The sequence below is a fragment of the Micropterus salmoides genome, unplaced genomic scaffold, assembly GCF_014851395.1.
Source record: "Micropterus salmoides isolate LMB-PRFRI ecotype aquatic unplaced genomic scaffold, ASM1485139v1 Ms_hic_scaffold_6, whole genome shotgun sequence".
NCBI classification, from domain to species: Eukaryota; Metazoa; Chordata; class Actinopteri; order Centrarchiformes; family Centrarchidae; genus Micropterus; species Micropterus salmoides.
This window is the reverse complement of record NW_024044348.1, coordinates 39173331-39200936: the sequence shown is the minus strand read 5'-3', so window position 1 is coordinate 39200936 and position 27606 is coordinate 39173331. Positions and strand designations below refer to the sequence as shown.

At 39.4% G+C, this 27606-nt stretch overlaps 2 protein-coding genes across 2 annotated transcripts in view; both read left to right on the top strand.

Moving 5' to 3' along the window:
* The window catches only part of tpcn2 (two pore segment channel 2), a 33287-nt gene extending 17473 nt beyond the window's left edge, over nt 1-15814 (top strand). Inside the window, exons 8-25 of the mRNA XM_038701013.1 lie at nt 2281-2380; nt 2488-2553; nt 2704-2768; nt 3984-4075; nt 4483-4564; nt 5036-5125; nt 5202-5321; nt 5427-5486; nt 5967-6095; nt 7435-7484; nt 8174-8273; nt 9601-9672; nt 10167-10240; nt 11843-11948; nt 12488-12570; nt 12651-12732; nt 13689-13780; nt 13902-15814. Of these exons, the coding sequence (XP_038556941.1) occupies nt 2281-2380; nt 2488-2553; nt 2704-2768; nt 3984-4075; nt 4483-4564; nt 5036-5125; nt 5202-5321; nt 5427-5486; nt 5967-6095; nt 7435-7484; nt 8174-8273; nt 9601-9672; nt 10167-10240; nt 11843-11948; nt 12488-12570; nt 12651-12732; nt 13689-13780; nt 13902-14025 (1587 nt within the window). The 3' untranslated portion in view covers nt 14026-15814. The remainder of the gene's footprint in view (nt 1-2280; nt 2381-2487; nt 2554-2703; nt 2769-3983; nt 4076-4482; nt 4565-5035; nt 5126-5201; nt 5322-5426; nt 5487-5966; nt 6096-7434; nt 7485-8173; nt 8274-9600; nt 9673-10166; nt 10241-11842; nt 11949-12487; nt 12571-12650; nt 12733-13688; nt 13781-13901) is intronic.
* A 2363-nt stretch (nt 15815-18177) lies between these two features.
* pop4 (POP4 homolog, ribonuclease P/MRP subunit) lies at nt 18178-27319 on the top strand. The gene is made up of 7 exons (XM_038701688.1): nt 18178-18388; nt 22178-22233; nt 23265-23494; nt 23643-23720; nt 23826-23887; nt 25117-25218; nt 26282-27319. The coding sequence occupies exons 1-7, from the start codon at nt 18382-18384 to the stop codon at nt 26416-26418; spliced, it is 672 nt and encodes a 223-aa protein (XP_038557616.1). The 5' UTR covers nt 18178-18381; the 3' UTR covers nt 26419-27319.
* The last annotated feature ends 287 nt before the right edge of the window (nt 27320-27606 follow it).

Sequence of the window (27606 nt, the reverse complement as noted above, 5' to 3'; positions counted from 1 at the left end):
AGAACATGCAAACTCCACACAGAAAGGGGTTCGAACCCACGACTTTCTTGCAAAAATAAATATACAAATTTAAAAAATGACATGACAGATTTAATGTACAGCATTAAAAACCAAATACTGTTGAGAATGCAAACAGTACGTGCTACATTTAATCCATTATGGTGAGACTGATTTATATGTATAAATCATAATGAGTAGAAAATGTCAAAACAGTAAATTCATTACAGTAATAAAGTTCATAAAAACATGTTGTTTTTTTTGGCAGAGATGCCTTAAATTGTGAAGTGAAACTGTAACTTCTGGGTTCTGTTGCAGAAGTCAGAAAACTTCTATGGAAATTTCACCATTTGTAATAAAGCAAAAGACAAGAAATGGATCCCTGGAACACAACCTTACTCAGCAGTATGTCATGTGATTCACTCCCCGATAGGGATAGTAAAATGTTTTTAAAAAACGTGTTGTTGCCTCATAGTTTTCTTTTTATCAACAGGAGATACAGGTGAGATCAGCGCACATGAGAGGAGTCATAGTCTTAGTCACATCTGAACATAGAGACAAGCTACACACACTCACACACAGCTTGAATTACACGTTAAAGATAAATGTTTGCTAATCAGCTAAGACATCCTACGATTTTAGCTCCTACAGTAATCATCATGGTTGGAAATGTTCTGCCTAATCAGCAGTAATCTGATGACTGCTGTCAGTACATCCACTTGTTTCTGTTTAGTACAAACAGTCGATGCTAATATACATAATTTAGCATGAGTTTACCTAATTCAAATTCACCAGTGTAAATAAATATAGACTTAACAGGTGTCACTGTGTAGGTGCAGCCCACAGTGAACTCACTTGCTGTGTTCCAAATCAAATGCTTTCTCTTTTTACTTTTAGTATGCACTGCAGCTGACCTTACAAAGTACACACTGCTGCAGGCAGTATCCATACAATTGGGACATATTATTTCATCATAACATTGCCCCTTCAACTTTGACCCTCTTGCTCATACTACGCTGCACAGAGGATTGTGGGTCAGAATAGCATGATGGCTTGCATACTGCAAAATGTGACCAGATGCACTTGGACATCTTTGTATTTATGGTATGCTGCATTTGACATACTGGAGATACAAAATGTTTTTCAGGCATTCTAAATAGTATAGTAGTATGGTTGGAACGCACCCACTGACTCAATGGCAACATCTAAACTCCATGCATGCATTGTCAGGAAGACTGAGTGCTGATGCAGGTAAAGGAGATGTGGACCCAAATGCAGACATGGAAGAGACGGATGCAGTTCCAGAGATTTTATTAACAAAACTAAACAGGCATACGTCAGAGCACAGCAGGCAAGAGTCCAAACAAAGGGAAATCCAAAAAGAGCAGAGTGATCCAATGACCAAACCAACATCCTAAACAAGGATAAACAGCAACAAATAGACAACCAAAACCATGACAACCAAAGCCTTATGCGTACTGTAGTTCCAAAAAAGCAGGTTTACAACACATAGGGGGTATTGATTTAGCTGAAAATACTCATGCATGCACTATTTCCTCCTGTGACTAATGTTTGCTAAAAACTGCTGTGGCTGGCTGTTTTAAGAAATTACTGAGCCATGTTTTGTAATGATTTTATAAATCTGTGAGATTTACAGATTTATAAATTTAGAGGGAACCATTCGGCTCGGAGCTGAGAGCCACAGACAGGGTAGGAAAGGCAAACAGTATTGAAAGACGGACTAACATATTGTTGGTTTTATCTTTTCCATGGGATTATTTCGCAATAAAAAATATAGAATATCGTCAGCCTTATCTTTAAATCATTTTCCACAAACTCTTTCTCAGCAGGAATGTCACCAATAGTTGTTTAACACTGATAAAACTGATCACTCAGCAATCATCAATGAATGGTTTAAATTCTAATTTTAAGTGCTGTAGTGGATGCTCATTTATTTAATGATACTGATAGTGTGCTCAAGCAATGTTTTTTTATGTATATTTATATATTAATATGTCATATGTCTATCAAAACTAATGATAAATGCCTGTCACAAGGTAAAGTAAGGTCGTTAGAGTGTTTATTCTAGACAACAGTCCAGAAACTCAAAACAGAAACAGAACAAACAAGCAGGTCTTTTTATTAAGAGGCAGGAATCAAATGTTTGATATTTTTTAAAATGTCAGTACAACATTAAACCCTGTGTATAGAGTACAGCAGGTGTAAGTTCACTCTGCCTCTCCTCGTTTCTGTTCATCTCTCTGCCTCTGTGTTTCTGTTCAGGATCCAAATAAGAATGGGGAGTGGGAGTTGCATTTCAGAAACCTACCTAATTCCCTTACCTCTCTGCTGGTGCTTCTCACAACGGCCAACAACCCAGATGGTACACGATCAGTTACATGCTAAACAAGCCATGGTTGCCGTTGAATGGTGATTGTTTCTGTACAAGAGTCTGATCGTCTTTTCAACATTTCTTCTGTCCTGCCACAGTGATGATCCCTGCCTACTCCCTAAATAGAGGATATTCCATCTTCTTTGTCACCTTCAGCGTAATTGGTAAGCTCTGATTAGTATTGTCTGTCAGTGCAGCAGATTTAGGTTACTTGAACGTAGATTATTCTGTGGCTGTTATATTATATTATATGTTATAATATAAATGTGTTTGATTGAAATGTTTTAGAGGGAATTTGTTTTGCTTTCTGGCAGGAACCTACTGTCTGATGAACTTACTGACAGCAATCATCTACAACCAGTTCAGAGGATATTTACTGGTGAGTCACACAGGATGACGTAATGCTGCTGAGAAGCATTTCATTGTCCTGGGGATTATCTTGCACTTACAGCTCCACACATGCACAGTATTCTACTGGGGACCAGCAAGCACTATGGTTGAATGCAGTTTGGATTATATGTGGCAGACATATGACAGATGATGAGACGTGAGCTTGTGATGCGAGAGGGTTTTTTATTTTTACTAAACTGACTGCTAAATTGTTCCCAGCTGGGAAAGCGGGTGTGTCACTGGGAAAAACCAAGCCTTGGCAGTGGAAGGTAGTCAGGAGGAATTTAGAAGGCCACAGCATACGCCCAACATGGGGTGATGATGTATGATTTTGTGCTTAACCTAAATTCTGAAAATCATTGACCTGTTATCCTTATTGGTAGATAGGTAGGTTTATTGTCACAATATAAAAAATGATAGAGTAAAATTGTGTTTTGTAACTTCCTTTTGCTACGTCGCAGACAATATAATAACAGAGTCAATTAATAGAGTCAGCATTATATGTTATTATTGTATTGAGCCTCAGCATTAATGCATTCAAAGGTGAACTCCAGTGCAACTCCACTTCTTTAAAGTTGTTGATTCACAAGAGACACATTAATTAAAAGAATGGTTGAAACTGAAGCATCAGGCAGAGGTATGCTTTTATCCAGTTAGAGTATGGGTCAAGCTCCCAAACTGCTAGATCCTACAATTCTCATGATGCAACCAACAGCAAGACCAAGCTGCGATAACCATGATGCTGTTAGGTCATCAGGATACTGATCACTTTCTGTGTACATTTGGTGGAGGTCTCCCTTAAAAGCAACTTCTGTCTTGTAAACCACTTTCCAGCACAAACTCTGTAACAATCAGCGTGGGAAATACCATGATTGGGTGTAAATGCATGGGATTGGGAAGATGATTAGCACAGAGCCAGGCTCTCTGTGCAAAAATAGCTAAGCTAGGCTAACCACGTCCAGACTGTTGCTTTGTGCTTAACAGACAGACGCTGAAATCCATCTTTTGATCTCACTCTTGGAAAGAAACAAATGGGCAGACAATTTATTCATTGAAAAACCATAAAATTAAACAAAATGGAAAGTCATGAGAACAGATAAAATATTTTGGGAAATATACAGTCCATAGAAAGACAACATACATTCCACAGATTAGAAATGAAGGTCTGTAGTTAGGGAATCTTTCTGTTCATGTTTTGGTCCAGATGTCAGTCCAAACGTCCGTCATCAGGAGACGACTGGGGATCCGAGCTGCTTTCCAAGTCCTTAGCTGCCAGGGAGCTCGACAGGCTACTGAGTAAGAGACACACACACACACACACACACACACACACAGGGCATCATATCGTCACTCTGACTCTTCACAAACATGCACGTGTTCAGCAGTAGGTATCAATATTTGCGTTTATTTACAGGTCAATGCGACAATACTTCTTAGTGACAAATTGTAACTGATGTTTTAACAACTTGATTTTTTTTATTTTAAATTCTTATAAAAGGAGCAGAACACTTCAAACTTACTTTCAACCAAGGTTTTATTTTAAAACATCTTCTTGTAATGTTTGCTGTTGCCGAGGAGTGTTCAGCCCACTTTACATTAAAGTGACTCCTGTGGTGATGACGACAGCTCAGAATATTCTTCCCCTGATATTAAATATGGGAATGAGAATAAAATGGAGAGAGTTGTATTATGTTCTCTGTCAGGGAGCGGGTGCATGTTGATGCGCTGCTGGAGGTGATGTCCAGGGTCCAGATGAAGAGCTACTACAGAGCGGCCATCACTACGGTCAGAGCAGACAACAAGCCTCCACACACACAACCACAAACACTCAAAGGGCCTCTGTCACCATGATATAATGCACATTATGCTTACTTTCATTATACATTCAAATCTGTCTTCTGAGTACATTTTTTATTTTCTAAATATTTTTCTTACAATCCCTTAAATGCATATAGTGCACATAATTCAGACATTTTTATCTTGTGTTTTAATTTAGAAATAAATAGATGCTAATGCTGCTCTGTGTCTGCTGGGTCTGTAAATAGGCAACTGTTTGCAAGCATAACAACTTTATAACAAAAAGGTTTTTAATATTTACTGATATCAGATGATAGACAGTAAATATTTTAGCATGAATCATACCATAATTAAAGCTGGGTTAGACCTCAAGAATATTTCAATTTAAAAGACAAATGAGAAGTTGCATCCTCTGGTTCTTCACCATGACTGTTTACCTCTACACCATGTGGACTTCAGGAGATGCGGCAATATGCAGACGTCGGCTACATGGATCGTGAGCAGTTCAGGAGGATATTTGATGAACTGGATAAAGATCTCATTAAGGAGGTAGAGCTGTGCCCCTTCATTCAATAATACATTTCACTTTGTTTTATGTCTCTGACTGAATGTGTGTTCCTCCCAGCACCCTCCTTTGCCCCAGTACAACTCTCCAGTCCTGCAGAAACTCCAGGTGATCTTCAGCCACTACTATCTCACCATACTCGGCAACGCTGTGGCGCTGGTCAATGTCATGTGCATATGTGTAAGTTGCACGTGCATACGGTTCGCATACATGCACATACTCATACTCCCTCACAAGCTGACCAAGCTGTCTACAAAATGACAATATTACTTTTGTGTGTTACAGACTCTCCTGGTTTTGAACTCTGAAAAGTCCACAGTTGAGAGAGACAACTTCATCATGGAGGTGAACACAGTCATAAAATGTTTTATGGATGTTCTGGTCTGGCACCACCATCAGGTCAAAATAAACCTTAACCAACACTTTGGTCCAAGATAAGGTATCTTAAAAGGAAATGTCTTGCTCGTGAAATGTAATGTGCATATTGAGTCCTGATGTTTTTACTGACCCATCAGGTCAAACGTTCCATTTTTACACAAAAATATCTAAAATTGAACTAAAGTTGCCTTGAAGTTGCTTATCACGTTTACATGGGGGGTTTTAAGCACACAATCTCAAAGATTTCCCCCCAGCTCAAAGCTGATGTTTTGAACGTCTAAAATAGGGAGTGCCTCTCCTCTAGCGCCCCCTTAAGCAAATCTTTAAAAGCAGAAAAATCATCAGTAGTTTTTGTTGGGTAAAATGAACATTGCAGCCTTGTTGAATTGTGAACAGAACCTACTTCAGAACTTAATTGATTTCACTTTTTCACTGTCCAACTGTCAGATCATCAACCTGTGCTTCATCCTCTATTACCTGTTTGAAATGTGCGTGAAGATCTTTGCCTTTGGCTGGAGGGGGTACCTGTCCTACAGAAACAACATCTTTGACGGCTTCCTCACCATCCTGCTATTGGTAACACTGCTCTAACCCACACACTGTTGGTCAACATACCGACCTACCTGCTAAGTAATGAGAATACAGGTATTAATGTCACATACAGTATTTCCATTCAATTCAATTTTATTTAGATAGCACCAAATCACAATAACAGTTATCTCATAGCGCTCCATAGGCTCCTAGTCTACTTTTGGAGACTCAAGTAACCCTGCATTCTGGGAGCGCAGTGCTCTGGTGGGGTAGTAAGGTACTATGAGCTCTTTAAGATAAGATGGTGCCTGACCATTAAGAGCTTTGTAGGTAAGAAGAATGATTTTAAATTCTATTCTGGATTTTACTGGAAGCCAATGCAGAGAAGCTAAAACAGGAGAAATGTGATCTCTTTTCCTGGTTCCTGTCAGAACACGTGCTGCAGCATTCTGGATCAGCTGAAGAGTCTTAATGGACTTGCAGCATATGAAACAAACATAATGCTGTTTTGAACATGCAGAATCTACACTATGCTTATTTTGTACATGCTGTAGGAAGTGATGGTGGTGGGTGATTGGAGTCTGTGCACAGTTAAAATCAGCATGCAGGTTGAATGCATAGTTGCTACCCTGAAATAGTTCCACAATTAAATCTACCTATATTAACTACAAACTGCTTTAAAGTTCTTCTGAAATCTGAGGCTTCATAATCAGTCATCAGATTTCTTATTGTGGATAATCCTAGATGCCGATCAGCACCTAAGTGAACAATCTACTGACATGCAAATTTAGTTAAAGCAGATATCAATATTTTTTTTTACAAACAATGATAATTTATCAAATTACAGTGTGATAGTGTGAAATGTGTCTCTGGTAGTGATGAACCTACAGAGCATTATCACTTCAATCTGCAGCTTTATAGTGAGTTTCAGCTCGCTGCTTACCTGTCCAGCTGCAACTTTACTGTTTAGTCACTCTCTCTACTGAAGCTGTTTTCAGAGAAACATCTGTAAAAAGCCAGTGTACACTACCTGCTCAGCAGCAAACAACAGGCAGACACAGTTAGAGACGAGCTTGTGAACATAGTGGAGCAGTTAGCAACTAACAGAGCTAACAGAGAGAGAATATATGACTCAGATTCATCAGGTGACACAAACACCTCTCCACATGAATGATCATGTTGCTCTGCAACTGCTGGATGTGAAATATGCAGCTGTTAGGCAACAACCCTATGATATGTTAATGTTGTGTTCCCAACTTGTTTCCGCTGCCCCAAAATGGCCATAAACATTCAGTAAGTAAAATGTCTCATGAACAATTGATCTGTTGCAAATTTTACCACTTTAATCCTCATCTCTGATCCTATGTGTGTTTTTTCCCATCAGGCCCTACAGATCATGATATATGTGACCTACAGACTCCCTTATTCTCAGTGGTAGGTTTGTATTTTCTTCTGTTCATTTTAAAGTGAATGTTTGTTCTCACTTTGGCATTGTTTTCAAATAGGACATTCTGCAGTGATGGTTGACATGTGAGTTGCAGAAATTTATCAAAATCATCTAGAATGGAGAATGAAGTTCTACATTCCAAATGTAACCTTTATGTAACAAGGTCCAATTGAGTACTCACCTTTTACACGGGAGAGACAGACTGAATTGAAAAAATATGCCTAAACAAACAGTCAGAACAAACAGAAATAAAAACAATCAGCTAAGAAAAAAGACACATAGCTGTGGAGTCACTGACGTTCTTCCCATCTCTACATGAGCAGTTACACATTCTTGGCTCAAACATATTCCAGATTACAGTGTACAACAAATACACATTGCTTAATCGTTTAACCAAACTTTCTGACATTTATAAAGACATGTCTAACACTCTAAACCTTACCTGTAACTGTGCAGTTGCCATTTTTTGTTTGGATTTAGGAATGAAGATGCTGCCTATGAAACACTCAAAGTGTTTCTGAACACAACAATATATTTGTAGTGGCAGGACAAGAGTCTTTCAGAATTGTTGACATGTCTCTATAAAACAAGTAAGCTGTGTTAAATGTCTCACTCTCGGTTTGTGTGTGTGTGTGCGTGTGCGTGCATGTGTGTGTGTGTGTGTGTGTCACCACAGGGAACCATCCTCTCATGGTGTACTCTCTCTGTGGGAAATGGTTCGTTTGGTCAACATGCTGATTGTATTCCGCTTCCTGCGCATCATCCCAGATATCAAGGTACAGGTGGCGTATATGGTGATATGTGGAATCCCCAAGTGTTCAATATTAAATCAGTAATTAAATTATATATATTTATTAGGGCTGGGCAAGTTAACACGTTATTATCGCGTTAACGCATTAATTAATTAATTAACGCCGACAATTATTTTGTCTCATGTTATTGCAGTTTTTATTTTATTACTGTTAGTTTGAAAGTCCGTTGCTCACTGGATCTGAATAAACATACAGTCAAACCATGGGTCACAGGAGGGGCGGGATGTTGATCAGCCTGCAAATCAGCCACCCAAACAAGCAGTGGAGGGAGGCTTCAACAGACTACGCTGGATGCAGCGTGTGGGAGAAGTAGATAAACAAAAGCAAGACAAGCGATCAGACGCCAGAGAGAAGTGGAGAGCTACACACTGCAGGCTGATTGGTAAAACTCACAAACAGCGAGGATCAGTCTCTCTCCCAATGATTTGTCGAGCACAACCGCGACAGTTTCACTGGAACACACCCGCTTGTCGCAGCGCCTTGTGCTGGACCACATCACCTCACTCTAACATGGGCAACTTGCTACTGTTTCTACTGATACCTGTTCAGAAAAAAACAGATTTATATATGTTAACCTGTTGCTCAGAAGGTGCCTGATCGTGGCTCTGGACTCTAACCTGTTTTAACAAGCTAGATAAAAGGTAATGCCCTGGCAGTGGCAAATAGCTTTGGTTTAATATTTGATTTGATTACATTAATGTAAGAAATATTTTATTGCTACTGTGTAAAGGGAATACTGCTGGTAAAAAGCAACTTATTTGTTTAAAGTGTTTGCATGTTTACATGTTATTACACTTAAATGTTAGTACATTTAAATTAAAAGTGCGCAATACACTACTTTACAGTGCGATTAATTGCGTTTAATAGCAGAAAATAATTTTTTTAATCATTGCCCAGCACTAATATGTATTATAGAAATGTTTATATCAATATCAAAAATTTGGTAGCAGTGGTAAGAGGCAGAGTTAAAGTAGTTAAAGTAATAAAGTGACATAACAAGTAACGGAACTAGTAACTTTTAATACACAGCGATAAGTAAAGTAATATCATTACTTTTAATAACTTTAATAAGTAAAAAGTAACTTCTTACAATTCCTGAATTACTTGCCCAACACTGCAGGTAAAACACTAACATGTATGTGAAACATTGTTGTGTACAGCCAGGATTTCAGCCTTATGTCCTCTCTTGCAACACAAATCTTCATTTTCAGACACTGCAGCCTCATCACAAAAACATTCCTGTGTCTTTATGTCCCTTTTTGTCTCTCATTCGCTCCGTCTTGTTGTCCAGCTCATGGCTTTGGTTGCAAGTACACTGATGGACCTGGTGAAAAACCTCAGAGCCTTTGCGGGGATACTGGTGGTGAGTGACATCAGCATACTTCAGTCAACCAGCTGATCTACATTTACTGGTTGCTATAAATACACGATATATAAAAAATAACTTTTCAGTCCATCACAGATACATTTTCTAATAATTATTAGTTATTAAACTCAAGTAGAAAACAATCCCAAACATCAGTGTTAGTATTAGTATTCATAATTTTTTCATTGTTTCATGTATTTCTAAATGGCCTCTACTTTACAATGTTGGGTGAAAACCTTTTATCTTCTATTGTGGTCATGTTCTTGCTTTGAAATAAGCTGAATGATGAAATGCATGTTTATGGAGATTATTGTCTCTGGTTGAAAAACCTTTCCAAACTTTAAACAAGGCTGCTTGTTGTCCACAGTTCCAAAACGTAAGTGGTGGAGATACAAGGTTTTCACTTGTCAACAATAATGTCCAGAGCAGTTGTAAATAGAGTAAGTCTAACAAGCGGAGCGGTTGATGTTTTCGTCGTGCTCTCTGTGCAGGTGGTGTACTACGTGTTTGCGGTGTTTGGGATCTGGCTGTTTGAGGGAGCCATAACACCTCCTCCAGAGATGAGGTATGAAGTCATCGTCACTAACAGATGAAAGAAACGGTCAAAACTGGACAAGACTCGTGACAGAAAGCTCTTTTCTACCTTTTTGTTGGCAAGAGTGTCAGCTTCAGAGCCTGTACCTACAACCTGAAAATGCAATGAGCAGCTAACATTTGAATCTCACCTAACAGAATAACATAGGGGGCAGTGCAAAAGAAAGGCTTCCTCTCAGTATAGCTTAAAAAACAGCGGTACAAACCACTTGATCCAAATATACTCTGAGGTTTTGCACAGAATAACACTGCTGAAACTCTGTTTGTCCCATACAAGTGAATCTCAGGTGCAAAATATGAATGAGTCAATGGAAATGAATACAGATATGTGCTGCACCTTATCTGTCATGGCAGGCTGAGCACTGAGGAAGAAGAAATTGCATCTGAAATGTAACATCCAAGAAAAGCAGGTGTAGAATCTGCAGCACAGCAGGGCCAGTGCAGTGCAGTATGACTTCAAATCTGCCATAGTCATTCAATCCCAGTCTTTCATTGACCAACATGGAACCAAACCATGCTGTTTTTGTGCTCCACTGCTCTCCAGACATGGACTCATTTAATGACACTTTATGCAAATCAGATGAACTGCTGCTGGGTTCACTGACATCTGTACTCTGAGTAAATAACCTGTTCTACTACTACTTCCACTCACTACTGTAGTGGTGTTTCTTTCTACTAGTACTTATTTATTAGTCACTAGTAACTATTTTCTTAGTTACTAGTGACTAATTACACATTTTGCCATTGAAATCTATGGAGCTCTGTAGTGTAGATATCACCCTTTTGTTAATTACTGGTAACTCATTGAATAGTTACTACTAACCATTTCCATTTTACTAGTCACTATTATTTAGATACTAGTGCAAATGTTTTAGTTACTAGTAACTATTCCATTCTTACTAGCAAGAATTAAAATGTTACAACAAGCCATTTTAATAGTCATTAATGAATGATTAGTAACCAAAGAAAATTTACTGTTACTAGAATATTTTGAAAAGGTTACTAGTAACTAATGAAAAGGTGGAGCTCCATTGATTTCAATGGCAAAAATGTGCAATTAGTTTACTAGTAACCAAAAAATAGTTGCTAGTAACTAATGGAATAGTGACCAGTAACCAAACATTAAGGACTAGTATCTAATCAATTGTTACTAGTAAAATGGGAGTAGTTACTAGTATCTATTCCATTAGTTACTAGTAACAAATAAATAAGTATTAGTAGCTTTTAAATAGTGACTATTAAGGTTTAAGGAATAAATGTTAGAGTGGCTTGCCACAGGCGTCCTGTGTTCTGTAATACAGCAGACGTGCAAGAAAAGTGAAATTGTACTCACAGTTAAGTCACCTGTAAACAGAACTACCTGCTCTGTTGTTGGGCTGGACCACAGACTGGGCTGGACTATATGTTACAGATATCATGAGGCTACATTACATATAGTTACAGTAGGACTGGGCGCCTACTGACTGAAAGACCTAGAGATCACTAAATTGTTTTCACTGTTTTACCCAGTTGAGTCACCCCTGATTGTCTGTGTGTGTGTGTGTGTGTGTGTGTGTGTGTGTGTGTGCTCCAGTGTGCACTCCAATACTTCCACGGAGAACATCACCTCTAACTTTAGCATGGAGTGTGGCACCTATGAACAGCTGGGCTACTGGCCAAATAACTTTGACGACTTTGCTGTGAGTAACAAGAACACTCTGATCTTTATGGAGGTGTTTTGCTTCACTTATTTGTTTCCTCCTTATAACAAGAGCTGATAAAACATAAATCAATCTTGGCCTGAAATATACAAGGATGTTTATTAGTCGTTATTCAGCATAAGGCTGCATAACGAAACAAAATTTGTAGTTCGTGCTACACACACACAACATATAATTAAGTGTAGGCCTGTATTAAAATATGGTAACATATGAAGTAAATTAATTTTGTTGAATTTGCATCTGGGGTGAATGTAAACAGCAGCAACCAGATGATAATATGAAAGTTTCATCTTCACAATAAACAGTCTATACTTTATTCCTTATTCCTGTTTGATATTTGATGAAGATTTTGAGTTTTAACTGCCAACAGTGGTTCGCAGGTTCTTTTGTGATGGGTTAGGGACAGCAATAATAACGAAATAAGCTGCAACGCTGAAATTGAATATTTTTTAACTGTACTGAACACTGCTGTGATATACTCTGAGTAAAAGTGCAGTCTTGGCCTCCCTCTCTCTCAGGCGGCCATCATGTTGCTCTACGATGTCATGGTAGTCAACAACTGGCAGGCCTTCATGGATGCATACAGCAGATACACCACAGAGTAAGAAACATGCACAGCACCTGATGATGATGATGATGATGATGAGGATGATGTTGATAACGATTTTTTCTTTTACCCAGCTGGGCCAAGATCTACTTTGTGTGTTGGTGGCTCACCTCCTCTGTCATGTGGGTCAACTTGTTTGTGGCGCTCATCCTAGAGGTCAGTTCTCTCAGACAACACAGATGGACGCATTCATTCATAACATGGCTACAGAAAAAGAAGTAAAACATTATTAACTGCATGTTGCTATACAGACAGAACTTCATAATGCATTTAATTAACATACCTATGGATTAAACTGACTGCAAACACGCTGCTAAACATCAAGGGGTTCTTCAGTGCCACTTTTTTCAGCCATCCACATGCTGCGAGTGAACAGAAAGGCTTTTATTTGAATTAAGACAACTGTCTAACAGACCACATGACAGTTCACGTTTCACTTAGGTTTTACATGCATAACAACCAGCAGCATATTTTTAGGCCTGTAGTAGCTGTGGCTGAACACATCCAGTGTAGATCCACTGATGGACGACTGAGGCTGCTGCTGCGACAGCTGCTTTTGCTATATATATATATATATATATATATTGGCTTATAAAGGCAAGGTGTTGCAAAGAGTGAATAACTGTTGACAGATCACATTTTTCTTTGTATTGAAAGCCTCTCTTTACGGTGGGCGACAAGGGCAACACACTGCAACTTGGATTGGTCACTATAGTCTTTTACCAAGTCATGTAGTAATTATCTCACAGGTATGAAATTCAGAATGAAGCTGCTTTGACAACTGTTGCCACAAGATGGCGCTGTACAACCTGAGCATGTCAAATCATCGAGCTCTATTGTCTCCTAATGCATGACAGGATAACTGTGTCCCTCCAACCTTAATAACAGGTTACAGGTCTGTCATCACTGATGAACCTGGTTATTATCTCTGATTTACAGAAGTTTTCCGAAGACATTTTCAAAATCCTTCAACTATACATCCCAAATATTGTACATAGGTGAAACGTAGGACAAGGGCTACTCTGCTTAAATTTTGTAGGAGGCACTAATGAACCATGTTTATATATAAACTTCATAATAAACATGCTAATAACACAATTATTTTCTAACAGAACTTCATCTATAAGTGGGACCGCAGTCACAGCTGCTCTGTTACAGATGTGGAGAGGATCAGCTATGAAACCTCTGTTCAGCTCATGTTCAAGTAGGTTGACAGTGTTTCTTTGATGTATGTTATATAACTCAAAAATCTAGCTCCAAGCCATAAATACCTCTTCATCAAATTCCTCGTCTTTTCTCAATGACTTATTCCTCTTTCTCTGCAGAGAGCACATCCAGGAGCCAACTGAAGAGGAACTACTTTGTCAACTACATCAACACCCCCACCTACACCTACACTGGCACCAGCACTTACCTGCAGTAGTGAGTCAGGAGACTGCTACTAAATGAGTCTACTGTGTGGTAGAAGCACTGAGAGGTCAAAATGAAAACATTCTACTACTAGTTTATTTTAATTTGTATTATTGTAATATGTGATTACTACTACTGAAACCAGTATAGTTTTTTATTATTTGTCATGATTTTCACGAGTGAAACCGCTGCAGTTTCTGATTCCTCAGAAGAATCTAGAGGCTCTCTGGGGGTAGACGTCATGAACATGAGTGGGTGAAGCTAAAGAACCACAAGTCTTGTAGAAACAAGTGTACAAGAAATTAATCAAACTGTGACGAAAACAATTCTAATTTCAAAACTGCACATAGAGAAAGCTCCAAGTCACTAGAGTGAAAAACCCCCTGGATGAAATCAGTATAAAGTGTTACGAAGAGCCTCCAGAACAAACTTTCTCATTAAAGTATTCTTTGAAATTTTGGGTTTTGCTTTGCAGTTGTCCAGGCTTAAATATCAAAGTACTGGATATTTCCTGCTGCTGTAAAATGGGAATAACTTTTATTGTGCTTCTTTACAAAGAATTAGCAGATTTATCTTAACCTATATGCAGCCGTTGCAGCACTAAAATCATAAAAAATGATATGGAGGCTTTTTTATGTGGCCCCCAGTGACTTAAGCCCCTTTCACTCAGGGAACCTACAACATTTCTCCAATGTGGAACATGTTTGAGTTGTCTCTATTTACACATGATGGACCATGCTTGACGATTCAGTCAGCAAAACAGCAGTGAGTTAGAAAATAATAAGGTCACAGAAGAGGAGCGTGCTATGGCAGCAGTTTGATGCACACTGCATGAAAAACATCCACCAGGAACCAGGAAGCACACCCTTAAATAGAAAGGGCTTGCGATGGTGCAGTGGCTAAGACATTTATTAATTATTAGAAAGCCCTTAGAGAGCATATTCCAACAAGGTATTCCTGCACTCAGAGGAAGGGCCCCTTTGTCATAATTGCCCCTTGTCTTTAAGAGGATATCCGCACACAGTGAAACACAGTCATCAGATACATGTGCCAGATTATATTCCATCTGTGCAAGTGCAGCAGATCATAAGGAAATGTTCAAAATGTTCGTTTCTCACAATGAAGAGATTTACTTTTTTCCTGGCTCCACACCAAAAACCATCACCAACGTAGCACACACACACACACACACACACACACACACACATTTCATTGAGGAAGCCTGCTAAAAATTGGAACCAAAAACAAAAGCTCTTTCATAGAAGTAAATTTAGGGTTTATCGCACTAAAATGTTTTTGAACATACATGTGTATGTCTGAGAACATGCAGCCTCCTGTACCTGTTATGAGACTGCTTTATAATCACACCTGAGACATCAGTATGTCGTGGATGTGTGAAAGGTGAATATATTCTGAGAGTATTTGTGCTGCTGGTGAGGCTGGAAACTGCATGCTGGATCCGTCTACAAGAGAAGCTATCAAAGGCTCAGTAAATATGAACAAATGTCTTTGCTGAGTGGTACCTGCCATAAAGCCAGTGTATTCAGATTGTTTTTAACTAAAAGGGTAAAAAGGGATAAGCTCACTCCTTGTGTTGTTTGAAATGGAATTTGTTTCTAGATAGTGTGCCTTAGTATTTATATAAATACAGTTCAGATGCAGTTTTTTTATTTGTGGAAAAGTTTTATTGAAGGAGGTTCATATTTATAGGAAAGTTGGAATGCAATTTTCTGATATTTGAATTAACATGAGATACAGCTTGTATTTCAGTCTGCATTTTGTGAACTAGATCCAAAACCAGATTTTAAATAAATATTTTGCAACAATTGAAAGACTTATTTTGTGATTAACTGTTAAATGTGCAGCCATTTTCTATATCTTATCACATACCTCTTTTCCCTCAAGTCAGTTTTATTTATATAGCGCTATATCACAAATCACAAATTTGCCTCAGGGGCCTTTGCATTGTGTACAGTATATGACACCCTCTGTCCTTAGAGCTTCCATCCAGATAAGAAAAAAACTCAGGAAAAGCTACAGAGGATGGGTCCTTCTGCCAGAAAGGCAGACCACACAGAATCACAAGAGGCAGAACTCAAGACCACCGTTCACACAGATAGCAGAAAGGAACAGACACAGAGCGAGAGAGAGACAACAAGAGAAGCTGAATCTCCTGGAGGACGAAGATCCAGATCCAAAACATCTGGAGAGAGGCACCGACAGCCAGGAGCGAGAGAGGGAGAGAGCGAGAGGTCCCTCACAAACCAACGCGCACACACTACCGCTGTACACATGATATTGATCTCTCCTGGCCTCAAAGATTTTTATCTTTGTAATACCAATGTGTGAAATACTTTCATTTTCAAATTCATCACAGTAAGTGTTTTTAGCCAGTCAAATGCAGGTTGATGTCAAAGAACATGCCGGGCAGCTGCCTTGAACATGGAGAGATATTGTAGCAACTGAGTAAAAGTCATTCAGTATCACTTTAGAAATGAATATATTCAATTCAATTCAATTCAATTTTATTTATATAGCGCCAAATCACAACAACAGCTATCTCATAGGGCTTTTCATAAAGAGCAGGTCTAGACCATACTCTGTGATGCTATTTACAGAAGCCCAACAATTCCCACCAAGAGCAGCACTAGGCGACAGAGGCAAGAAACCTCGAGCAGAACCATGGCTCAGGGTGGGCGGCCATCTGCCTCGACCGGTTGGGGTGAAGGAGAGAGAGGGAGAGAGAGAGAGAGAGAGGGAGAGGGCAGGAGAGGAACAGAGAAAAAGAGAGGGATGGAAGGAGAGAGAGAGGGGAGGGAGGCAGCCTACACAATATACACACAGAGGTACAGACAGTAAAGGTGATGTTGCTATAGACTAAATGAAAAATGGTACAGATATTTATAGTAGTGTTAATGATTATAATAACAATAATAACAATAGGACTAGTAACAGTAATTGTTGTAGCAGAGGGTGTCGAGCAGGAACACGGGGGCAGCAGGTGACCCGCAACCACAGATCCAGACTCCACAGCTCCAGAGCCAGAAAACCTGCAGGAAGTGATAGGAGGAGAGAGGAGAGGGACGAGAAAGCACAAGACTACCAGAAAGGGGAGAAGTTGTGTTAGTAACATGCAATAATGGGATGAGGTTGCATACAGAGAGAGAGAAAGTAGAGGAGAGAGGAGCTCAGTGCATCATGGGAAATCCCCCGGCAGTCTAGGCCTATAGCAGCATAACTAAGGGATGGTTCAGGACTCACCTGAGCCAGCCCTAACTATACATAACAATATATAACAATATATATGAATTATGAATATAATATTGTGACTACATAGGTGTGATGTTATGACGACATCCAAGAATGTACAATCATCTACTAAAGCAGTGGCTTGTGGGGGCCGTAGAGTGGAGGGGTGTGGATGTCAGGGGGGAAATGTGGAGAACAACTAAAGTTGAATGAGGAAACATGCAAAAGTTCTCATGCCAGCTAGTCTACCAAGATCCAGATGTTAAGAACATGATGGGCAGATTTGTGACAGGGAAGAGAAGAACTGATGATCCAGCAAAAAAAAAACAAAAAAAAAAACAACACTTATCTTGTTCTCAAGTTTAGTGTCTGTATAGTCACAAAGTTGTGAGTTGGGATTGTTTTGTCAATCTACTCATTTATATTGGCCTCTTATGGCGCTGCTTCTCCTGCCCACTAAGACACGAGGCTGCCCTTCCAAAGAATGAGCCTTGTAAGTTCTTTTGTTTATGGCTAAAAACATTTTAAAAAGTACCATTCACTCTAAATGTTCCATTGCAGTATCTACCAACAAGTGACAAAGATTGAGTGAAATTATGTGGTTGAACAGGAACTTATGCAATGTGACTTTTTTTAGCTTGTATGGTGTAGTTCATTCGTTTTGTTTCACTGATCCCTGTGGTTGCACCAGCTAACTGGATTATGCAACAGCGAGTAAAATGGAGCAAACAGCGCATGTTAAAGAGAAGGCAGAATAAAAAGTATGAGAAACACATGGTTCACAGCATGGGAGAATAACAGCAGCAGTACAGCTTGATTAAATCAAAATATATCATTTTTTTACTTTAATACATTGCTTTCTTACGAAAAGATTGACCTCTGTGTCGGGGGATAATTATTAGTGTCTTTACTGTGAAGAGGAGCTAGAAATGGCTTGTGATGCGAGGTGCTGACGGTAGAGGGCACATTGCGCCTGACGGTCTGCCGGAAACCCTTCAGAAAAAGAAGAAGAAGAAGGGACAGGAAGTTAAACGTCTCTGGTTGGGTTCAAAACACATGCTTTGGACTCATGTGCACTGCATCTGAGGTTGTACTGTCTGTCTGGCGCCAGAGAGGTTGTTGACTTCAGTCCGCGCTAACGTGGAAATGGACGGTGAGTTTAATTTTCGAGGGAAGTGAAGTTCCGGTTGAACGGACAAGTTCATGAGTGTTGATGCTAAAGTTACTTTTTTGCCCCCCCCCCCCGAGTAAAGCCAAAAACAAAATGCGTGGAAGAAGTTCAACCGTTAGCCTGCATCTCTCTCCACACACAGTAGCTCTTTGAATAATCTGCAGAAACGTTGTCACTGGAACTACTTTCTAAGAAATAACGTTAGTCTCTATGAAAACCATTTAGAGTGTCACGTTCATGTTTCTTAGAATACAAATCGCTAGCTAGGCTGCACTCCCTGTATGAACTACATCAACATAATACTGCCACCCACATGTAGCATAATTACACCCATCAGTAAACTGGCCTATCTGTTTTAACCACATCTCAGCGAGTGAAGTGGTGTCTCACGCTGAGCATGTTCCTCAAAGTCCTCCCGTGTCTTCAACAGACTGGTTCTGTTTCTCCTATGCACTTGTCTGGTCTCTCTGCATTGAATGACCTGGGACCCACTTCTCTGAGGACAGTTGTCTTTGTGGTCCAGGATTCAGGATCATCGATTGTCACGGCCTCTGTTTCCTGAAGAGGTTCCAGTGTCCCGGCTGCTTTGTCGTAGCTTATTTTCTGTTGGTGCTCGAGTCTTACCCTCTTATTCATCAGTTCTTTGCTGCTGTTTTCTTTAGGTATGTGGTGCGTGAAGCATGCATGCAGGATGACTGGGGCTGTCACAATAACTGCTTTTCCCAGAAATAACTGCGCTGTTATCATTTGAGGACCATTCGTTTGCATAAAACGTGGGTTGTCGGTTGCAGCAAAGAAGAGATAAGGTAGAGAAATCTGTAGCCAAATAATCCCAAACTCACTACAGGGACATCGTGTATATGAAGGTAAAAAAGTTGTGGGGGGGGGGGGATAAGCTCAAACAAACTATTACCATATTTACAAGCTGTGAGAACACGCTAATCCAGAAATCTGTAGAGAAGGAGGAAGCGAGAAACTCAGATCTGCCCTGCACTTGGCCAAGAGGACAGGGGTGAACCGGGGCTGTGGGGTGAAGAGCAGAGGACTGCCATTACTCAGAGCAGAATGCATAGGAATGAATTAAAACCTATTTAAATATATATTTCTCACCTTTCCCATGATGGCCTGAATAATAATTAATAATAATAATAAAAATCTAGTGAGAAAGTCACCAAGTTGGAAACACTGTGCGTTTGTGAGTCCATGTTTTTATATCCTGGTGGGGACTTTAACATGAACGCACACTATCACCCACAGGTGGAGACGCTTTTGAGGGTGATTTTAGGCTTCAGGTTACACTTTGGTTATGGTTAGGGTAAGGGGCTTGACAATGCGTTATGTCAAGGAAATGTCCCCACGGAGATAGGGGAACAAGTGTGTGTAAGTGTGTGTGTGTGTGTGTGTGTGTGTGTGTGGGGGGGTGGGTGGGTACGCTGCTGAAACTCTGGAGATGACAGAAGCAGTGCAACCACAAATGAGAGCAAAACATGTCTGTGTTGTTTTTCTGCGGGAACACCCTGCTGCTTGTTGTGGTTTCTGTTGGCAAAAAAGTTGCTGACATTCTTATGTAAACAAACACAACAGGCAGTATGGAGGTCATGTCTGTTGATGATGTAATTATTGTGACTGTTTTTACAGCACATTATTTCTCTCAGTAAGTTCTATCTGATCTTCTTGTCTTTAGTTCCAAACACTAGCTGATCCTGGAGCATAGTCTCTCACATCACTGAAATTACACAGCTGTGCGTTCTGCTAGAGGTCAGGGAGAAATGACTCTTTGGTGCAGCGTGCACGGGCAAATGACGGAAGTTTCATTTGTCTTCGACAGGCAGTGCTCGTTGAACTTCTTTTAAGACCTCATCAAACTTGTCTTTGTCATCTGGCTGAGCAAAGAGAGTGGAAGACTTGCTTCTGGGCACAGCCGGTGCTTTTCTGTCATCTGTCATCTGCCCCTCCCCCAGCTGAGAGACAGCAGTGTGTCTGTTTGAAAGTCTTCCAGTTTGCATCCAGAGTTCCAGTCAGTCCAGTCAGTTGGTGGCTTTAATGCATTGTATGCGTGTAAAGTTTCTTATTTTAAAGGAATTAACATAAAATTTGAAACTCCATGCTAGCTATGCTAGTTACTTTATTATACACCTGATTGTACAACATTGTCCAAATCATTCCTGTAATTCTGTACATTCTATAAAAGACCTACAGTATCTCTCAAAAGTGAGTACACCCCTCACATTTTTGTAAATAGTTGATTATATCTTTTCATGTGACAACATTGAAGAAATGACACGCAGGGTCTCTAACATCCACCAGCTCCACCAGTGATGTCGTCATGGAGGAGAGGAAGAGGACTCCAGTGGCAACCTGTGAAGCTCTGGTGAACTCCAGGCCCAAGAGGGTTAAGGCAGTGCTGGAAAATAATGGTGGCCACACAAAATATTGACACTTTGGGCCCAATTAGGACATTTTCACTTAGGGGTGTTCTCACTTTTGTTGCCAGTGGTTTAGACATTAATGGCTGTGTGATGTGTTATTTTGAGGGGACAAATTTACACTGTTATACAAGCTGCACACTCACTACTTTATATTGGAGCAAAGTGTCATTTCTTCAGTGTTGTCACATGAAAAGATATAATCAAAATTGTGAGGGGTGTACTCACTTTTGTGAGTTAGTGTAACACATACACAAACTTCAGGTGGAGGATTTTGAGATATTGCACTCTAAGATTTCTCAGAGTGCAATATCTCAATATTCTGGTGCGATCAAATGTTAAATGGAAAAACCTTTGTCTGGAACATGAAAGTCCTTTAAGGCATCATGTGACTCAACAGCCAGTGTCTGAACATTTTGTTGTCTGGGACAGGGGCTACTGTTATCTGTGGAAACAGTCTGTGAGAACAGTACTGCGGTAGTGAGACAGACAGGTCTGTGTACTCCTTAGCAGCTATTACTCAGTGTTGTGTACTACTCCTTTGTCCTTCTTGCAGTCTCCTCTCATCGCTATTCTTAAACAGCAACTGCAAAATGTGAAACTAATCCTCTCTTGTGTACGTTTAGTACTGTGTAATGGTTATGCTCACAGTTCAGGTGGGATATTTGTCAATGTCACAGGAAAGTCATTGTCCATTGTCCAAAAAAAGGAACACACTTTTTCTTTTGTAAAGCTGTTGTCAGCCAGCACAAAACATTTTATCTCCAGCCTGTACTGCCACCTGACGTTTTGACATGTAGGTATTATGTTCATTATCAATGTGTAGTGTGCTTTCCATTCATCGTTTATCTTAAAATAGTACACTGGTGTTTCAGTGATGTGAGCACATTGATAGCTCCTCATTATCATCTTCATTCTCACACTCAGGAAAAGCTGACATTTTTGTAATGTAGCTTTCAAGTCCTGCACAATTATAAAATGGATACCAAGGACTTCTCAGGAGGTTTTGAATTTGCAGCATCATAATGTAATATGAACTGTCACAAAATTCAGATCTGCCCACAACAGCTGAATTTTAGTTGAATAGGACAACAATAGAGAGCTTGTTGATAGTATGATGATCATTGTAGTAAACTGAATATCTTTATGAAGATTTCGCTTTAGGTTCTGTGAACTTGTGAATTGGATTTTTTCCATGGTGACTCCATAGTTTATCTATTAATAGAAAATAAATAGAATAATCAAAAATAGTATCTTACTAGTGGCAATAAAGTAGACGTTGTTCTGGTCCAGTGCCACAGATCACAGATGTGTAATACTGGTTTTGTTTGTGTCCTTTCAACAGAAGCACTTGTTCGTGCCACGATCCCTCGTGATCTGGAGAAGGTTCTTGGTGTTGAGGTAAGCAGATATGTGCGGGCAGTGCACATGATGTGCTGTATAGTGTTATTATGAAGTGCGTAGTCTCATGAGATTTTCATTTTCAGTCTTATGCAAATGATCCCAAGACTTCCCTGCCGAAAACATGAGCTCTAGGGCTGAGAATCGATTTAGGCAACAGCAAATATATCTGCAACTATTTTATTAATCAGTTCATTGTTTTTGTCATTTTTCTAGCAAAAAAGAAAAAAACAAAAAGCTGCCTCCACCTTCTCAAATATGTGGATTTAATGCTTTACTTTTATGAGTCAGTGATTATAGTAATGATGGTAAAATGAATATCTTTGGGTTGACTGACTGAAAACACTTAACTGGAATTTTTCACTGTTCAATGCTGACATTTTATAGACAAAACAATCAAGAAATTAATTTAGGAAAAGATTATTGCCTTATCAATAATAATAAAAAAATAATCATTAGTTGCTGCTTAATAATAAATGTTTGTGTCTGCATACTAGAGCTTAGCAGACTGATATTATCGACCACCAAGGCTTTGCAATACAGTTTATGTTTAAAATGTATTTTGTATTTGTTTTGATAATGTAGATAGAGCGTCTAGATGAACACAGTTTGCAGCCCCCATCTCTGGTTTGGCTTTTAAATTCAAGATGAAACCAATTTACGGTGATTTAGTCTCTTGAAGAATGTTGATGTTTGTGTTTGATATTATAATACCCAGCCTCAGCCCATACATCTGTCACAACTCTTTACTACTCACATTAGGGATTATTGTAATAAATGAGAATTGGAAATCGGTTGATATACTGCTACATTTTTTCACTCTAATTATCAGTTTGACCTAAAAAATAAATAAATAAATAAATCCCTTCAGACAGGCTCTACTAAACCCATAAACGTTTGTTTGAAAGGTTTTCGCTAACCGTACAGACTGGACCGTGTGTGTGTGTGTGTGTGTGTGTGTGTGTGTGTGTGTTACAGGATTACTGGAAAAACGACACTTCACATAACCTTTGTAAATGTCTCCTTTCCAGTCTCAGACCAACTCTAAAGCAGAGGCCTTCACCCAGGCGTTCCTGAAGAACAGCATTCAGCCAAACACACGGCATGATCTGAAAAGCATGTTGACTCACAAGGCCGTGATACTGGGCTACACCAGGCCTAAGAAGGACAAGTCCAGGAGGAACAACAAGAGAGCCAAAGGGCTGAACGCTCGGCAGAAGAGGGCCATGAACGTTTTCCAGATCAAGCCAGAGCACCAGAGGTTGGTCTGGAATCTGAAAGATGGGACAGTTATTGTGCTTTAAAACTGTGATGTACATGTACTGCATCAAAGTATTCTGCATTTCCCCAGTTGTTTCCTAGCCCCTCCTCTCTCGCCAGCATCACTGTCTTGATCATTATTGTTGTAGATACGAGCTTTTTCTGCCTCTGCATGAACTCTGGAGACAGTACATTATTGACCTGTGCAGTGGATTGAAACCAAAAAGGTAAATCAGACCCTGATTTTCATCATTAATTGCCAAATGAAGTAATTTCATAAGTCCTCCTTACTCTCACTGTGTATTCAGTCTCATGTTGTGTTTTATTTGCAGCAATCCACAGTTTGTGCAGCAAAAGCTTCTGAAGGCAGACTTCCATGGTGCCATCATCACAGGTAGATTAGGTTTCTTTAAAATGAACATGACAGTGACTCTGTGTTTTCTTAAACCCTAGGCTGCCATGACGTCCTCTGAACTTGTTTGTCTTTTGTTTTCTGTAAACGGAGGCCTATGAGAACTGATAAAGTGGAAAGTTTGGATATTCACCAAAACTTCAAGTTTATAGATACATTTATATAAATACAGATGTATATTGATTTTATACATCCACACACATATTATCATGAACTTTAATCATTTGGAATGTTAGGACATGTTTTCTGTATACTACATTTTATGCTACGACATTTTTTTGGCACTACATCGTGTATTTGGAGCATATTTCAATATTTTTGTTACCACAGAATCTGAACAATCCATCCACAGAATGTATTCTGTAGCTTTTGAACAATCCAGTTTTTATTGATTGAACAAATTTTGATCATAATTGACCATAAGTTACAGTCCAACAATGGTTTGTTGCAAGTTTTTTAGCAAGTATTGCTAAAATTGTTGGTTTTTTTTTATTATCAGAAACTCATCACCTATTAATCGACCAATCAACCAAATGGTGACTGATTAATAGGTGCTGACTTGGATATGACCACAGATCATGTCCAGTGATTTCAAAAAGTTGAGGTGAGTATGTGGCGCCCCCTTGAGACAGATTGTCCCTAGACTTTGCAGCAACCCTCCGAACTAGCATGCTAGCACCCCATCCTCGCAGCTTTGAATATGAATTGCAGCGAAACAGAACAGCTTATTGTAGCGGGAAAAGAACACTTTAGTGCGTCCACGCTCTCCGCGTGTGAAATCATGTGTGAATGATTAAATCACATATGTAGCCTGTGACACATTTGAAACATTTTAGACTTGATTAAAAAGTTTGTGGAAAAATGTGTTTGCAGAGCTGTCTAATGTTGACCAAAACATAAGTGTTATTATAGAGCTGGAGGGAGGGGGGGGGTGTATTTGTTCATTCAGGTGAAGGAGAGAATTATCATGTTTCATTCAAACAGCCTGTTTCAGATATGCCAAGACAGTGTGGTATTTACACTGGTAATGTCATGAATGGTGGGTCTTGTATCTATCATGTTGATCGCCTATGCTTTGTTTTTTATATATGTTGAATGTTGCAACTGCTGACTACTTCAAGACCATCATCTGGATTCGTTTCTGCGAGCTATGTGGCTACGACAGTATTTTACTAATAGTTTTTTTATTTTTTTTGTCTTTACTCTCACAGTGGTCCGGTCTAAATGCCCATCATATGTGGGGACAACAGGGATTCTAGTCCAAGAGTTCAAACATGTCTTCAAAATCATCACAAAAGAAGACAAACTGAAAGGTTAGCCAGATGGACATGTGTCTCTCTGAAACTCACCTTAATGGGTCCTGTTTTGCTCTGGGTCTGTCAAACAAAGCCAGATAACTGGGTTAGCATTTTCTCAAAATGATGTTGTCCAGACTGATTGTGACCAAGGTGTTATTACAAACTAATAATAGTTAGTTTTGTTTTACATTTTTTAAGAGATACACAGTGGAACACAACAGACGTTGGATACAAGTCAAAATGTCTTCTGTGAAAAGGGTCTGTTAATTGCATTGATTAATTTATTAATAAATTTGTTTATTTAACATAATACAAATATAATGATTTCATCAATGCAACACTGCACTACAACACTATTTCACAAAACAGCTAATCAGAATGTTGCTGCCTAACCAGAAATGCTTGATCTGCTTAGAGCCGTACTGAATACTGTAAAGAAATGCAAAGCTTTTATAACTTTAGTCACCGATTTTGTTAAAACTGGACCATATTTTATGGAGTTTCTAGATGGACGGAAAGCTTTAAAGTAACCACTTACTGTAAAGTTAGCTCAGTTAGCAGTGCAGCTATTGACCCTATTAGCTTAGCTGACTCTGCCCAGACCAGGGCTTGAACACCGGGGGTATGTTGGTGTTTACACCACTGGCAGTGGAACTTTGGACCGCCAGGTGGAGGAGTTTTTTTTATTTTTAAATTGAGGTTGTTTTAGGCATGTGCTAATTAACAATACTGCATTCAAAAAGACCTCTTTTAATGAATGTTTCTGTTGTTGAAAAAGTATGAAATTGTCCGGTGTTTTTCTTATCTTGTGCACTCGGCAGCAACATGTTTTCCAGATGTAACGTTAAACACTGCCATGAACGATGCAACGTCTATGATTGTAAAGTTAGGGCACATCTGGAATGTAAACAGGATCGTTGTGTATAGTAATTATTTGCTACTCTCGACGTCATTAACAAGTCATTGATCGAGAGAAAATGTATTGTAAAAGCATCATATGTTATGAAATAGTCACTTCTCACCAGGGTAACACATTTGTTCCTCTGTTTTTTCTCACCCTCCGCTTGTTGTGTGGCAGTGATCCCTAAGAGGAACAGTGTGTTTGCAGTGGAGATCAATGGCTTTGTGTCCCACATCTATGGAAGCAAGTTTGAGCAGCGAGCCAGTGAACGCTCCGCCAAGAAGTTTAAAGTGAAAGGAACCATCGACTTGTGATGTCGACAGATGTCACTACGAGAGACATTACAAACTCAGACTTCTACTCACCTCTAGGAACTGCAGCAACGATGACCAGTGTTCTGCTGATGGATTGTGGTCATTCACTGTAAAATTATACTTCAGTTCTTGGTTCAGTTTTTTGCATAGGGGTGACTTTCTCACAGAGGTATTCCCTTTTAAAGGAGGAATTTTTATTTTCATGGGGAGTACTAAACAGCCAGTGAAAACTGTGGGAGGGGCTTTGTCCAGTCTGAGAAAATGACCCTTATCGCAGCTTGGGCTTGGACATGGGAGGCCCCTGTCAAGTCTTTTTGGCCCTGATCCCTCTCATAGTGAGTCCAATCAGATACTTATATTAACCTAAATGTTGATTAAATATAAATCTGGCACAGCTGAAGCTTCTAAATCTGACACACCTTAGTTCTCACAAACAACGTGATCCAAAGGAGGTCCTCATTAAAATCTTTAAAGTTGACAAGATTAAACTATTCATATGCTGTGGACGAATGTTTAACTGAGAAAGCAACTCCTGAGACTGTCGTGACGGGATCAGCTAGAGAGACAGTCGCTAACTCTGTTTGACTTGTCAGAACTACAGAGGTACTCGGCCCACTTGGGATTGTACAGTGGTGTTGCAGAGTGGAGCTTCTTCCCTCACAAACACTATTAGACGCCGGCTGCAGAGAGCACACAGACCAGACATCAAGTTTCATTTTGGTTTATCAATAAATTATACAAGGAATTAATGTTAACTATTTTGCCAGTGCAGGATTCAGAACCACACACACATCGGTGTGGACAAATACTTTCACACTCTAAATTTGACTGGCATGCACGTAAAATGCACAGCTATCATCCAGGTGAGCAGCGCTGCAGTAAAGAAAGGATTGGAATTTGATCGTGTTTGTCTTTAATTCAATGCTAATCCATTAAAATATGCTCATATCAGCCTACACAATATACACACAGAGGTACAGACAGTAAAGATGATGTTGCTATAGACTAAATGAAAAATGGTATTGATATGTATAGTAGTGTTAATGATAACAAGCGTAATGTTAATGATTATAATAATAATATCAATAGGACTAGTAACAATAGTTGTAGCAGAGGGTGTCGAGCAGGAACACGGGAAAGGGGAGAAGTCGAGTTAGTAACATGCATTAATGGGATGAGGTTGCATAC